The sequence below is a fragment of the Triticum aestivum genome, chromosome 7D, assembly GCF_018294505.1.
Source record: "Triticum aestivum cultivar Chinese Spring chromosome 7D, IWGSC CS RefSeq v2.1, whole genome shotgun sequence".
Classification (NCBI taxonomy): domain Eukaryota; kingdom Viridiplantae; phylum Streptophyta; class Magnoliopsida; order Poales; family Poaceae; genus Triticum; species Triticum aestivum.
The window spans coordinates 66470720-66473162 of record NC_057814.1 but is presented as its reverse complement, the minus strand read 5'-3'; the positions used below and the strand labels follow the sequence as shown (position 1 = coordinate 66473162).

The 2443-nt window shown below is 62.9% G+C and overlaps 1 protein-coding gene across 1 annotated transcript; it reads left to right on the top strand.

The window, feature by feature from the left end:
- The first annotated feature begins 473 nt into the window (after nucleotides 1–473).
- On the top strand, nucleotides 474–2443 carry LOC123166323 (taxadien-5-alpha-ol O-acetyltransferase-like). The gene has a single exon (XM_044584109.1). The coding sequence runs from the start codon at nucleotides 710–712 to the stop codon at nucleotides 2117–2119; it is 1410 nt and encodes a 469-aa protein (XP_044440044.1). The 5' UTR covers nucleotides 474–709; the 3' UTR covers nucleotides 2120–2443.

The window sequence follows — 2443 nt, the reverse complement described above, 5'->3', positions numbered from 1 at the left end:
TGCCTTTAGGAAATGAAAAAAAAACGTGTTTTCTTTTTTTCTTTTTCCAACCACGAGAGGTACAGTTTTGCTTCGGTGTGTCTCGAGCTTTGATGAAATTTGCACCAGACTCTTAGATTTCCCTCAGGATATTACTCGGGACATAATTCTGGCAAGTTGCTAGAGTAGTACGATTGTGTGCATTTATCAATGTAGATGATGTAGAGGCCGAAGGTTTGTCCTCTTTTCGGAGAAAAAAAAGGAACACATTAAACTGTGTGAGATTTGCCGACTCGTATGGATGTAAACGTGCGACTGTTTGGATTTATATACTGGTGTCTTTTTAAATCCTGTAGAGATACAGCTGTTTCCCTTGAAGTTTCTGAAAACCATGCACCAAAACAGTGTTGCATGCAGAACCCGCCGGACTGAGAAATTGAAATGGTGTCGGCGCCACCGCACTACTGGCGCCCGGCGCTCCCACGTCGCCATTCCTCGTCCTGGAAACACCTCGCACAAGTTTGTTCCACCAACCGCGTCGCCATCGGTCTGCCGTGACGGGCCAGTTCTGTCTGCCGTGCCACGGCCACCTACTCCGACCCACCCAAACAAACTTCCCCGGGTTTTAAGCGCGCGCGAGCTCTTTCCTTCCTTCCCTCCCACCGCCGGCCGCCGCGACAGCGCGGGCTCCCCTTCCGGCCGGGTGCCACCCGCAAGCGCGGCCGTCCGCATGGAGCCGCCGGCGCCTCCGCCCCCGCCGCCGCCGCAGCTGCACCTGCGGGTCCTGGACACCGTCAGGCTCTCGCCGGCGCCGCAGCCTCCGGCGTCGTCCCTGCCGCTCTCCGGCCTCGACGCCGACCGCAACGCCCTCGACGTCTCCTTCCGCACCGTCCGCTTCTTCCCCGCCCACCCGGTCTCCCTCGACCCGCTCGACGTCCTGCAGGCCGCGTTCGCCGACGCGCTCGGCCTCTTCCCGCAGCTCGCCGGCTCCCTCCTCCGCGACGACGGCCGCGTCGTGCTCTCCGGGGCCGGCGACGACGCCGTGACCCTCGTCCTCGCGGCGACGGAACTGTCGGTGGCCGACGTCGACGCGGACAGGCCGGACTCGCCGCTGCTCGACCGCCTCGCGCCGGGCGACGGCGACGGCGGGCCGGCAGCGCTTGCGCTCCAGGTCACGCGGTTCACGTGCGGCGGCGTCGCGCTGGGGATGCGGGTGGCGCACGCGCTCTGCGACGGCGCGGGCTCCACCAAGTTCCTCGTCGCCGCGGCGCGGTTCGCGCGGGGGCTGGAGCCGGAGGCCGCGGCGGAGCCGCTGTGGGACCGGCGGGAGCTCCTCGGCCCGAGGAACCCGCCGCGGGTGGTGACGCCGTTCGACGCCGTCCTCGCGACCGACGACGACGTCGCGCGGCTTGGCCCGTACGGCGCGGCGAGCGACGGACACGGACACGAGCGGCTCGCCAGGGAGTGCTTCCACGTCAGCGACGCGCGCGTGGAGGCGATCAGGGCGCGGCTCGCCGCCGACGCCGGCGTCAAGTTCACGACCTTCGAAGTTCTCGCCGCCTTCATCTGGCGCGCCAAGGTGAAGGCCAACCGAACCACCCCCGACGAGACCGTGAAGATGGTGTACTCCATGAACATCAGCGGGCTCCTCGACCCGCCGCTGCCGGAGGGGTACTGGGGCAACGTGTGCGTGCCGGTGTACGTGGCGCTCCCGGCTGGCGACCTCGTCGGGCGGCCGCTGGCGGAGACGGCATCCCAGGTCAGGAAGAGCAAGCGGGGGGTGGACGAGGAGTACGTGCGGTCCTACGTCGACCTGCAGGAGCTGCGGCGCGGGGAGGGCGGCGTCACGGCGGGGCGGCGCGGCGTGAGCGCGTTCACGGACTGGCGGCGGCTGGGGCACTCGGAGGTGGACTTCGGGTGGGGCGCGCCCGACGCCGTGCTGCCGCTCTCGTGGCGGCTGCTCGGGAGCACGCAGCCGTGCTTCCTGCTGCCGTACGGCGCCGGGGACGAGAGGCGGCGGCGAGGGTTCAAGGTGTTCGTCGCGGTGCCGGAGGAGGCGGTGCCCCGGTTCAGAGAGGAGATGGACGAGATACTGTGGCAGGACGAGCACACTGGCTGCGCCTCAGTGGGGAAACTGTAAATTTGGGGGTCGCTAGAAATTCGTCCGGGAATGTTTATCTTCGCAGATCTTCTGGCCCACGTTTGCACCGCGAGGTCCACGAGAAATTGGGTAAATTCCATCATGTCGTATATATTGAAATACAACTTTAGAGATACTACCTCTGTCCCATGTATAAGATATTTTTGCAGTTCAATTTATACTGAAAAACATCTTATATTATAGGACGGAGGGAGTAGATCGCAACCTAGTCTAGTATGCTATGAAAATTCAGTTTATAACACAAACATTTCGGAAACAAAGTCCTCTATTTATGTCCAGATAATCTAAGTAGGTTAAGGATTT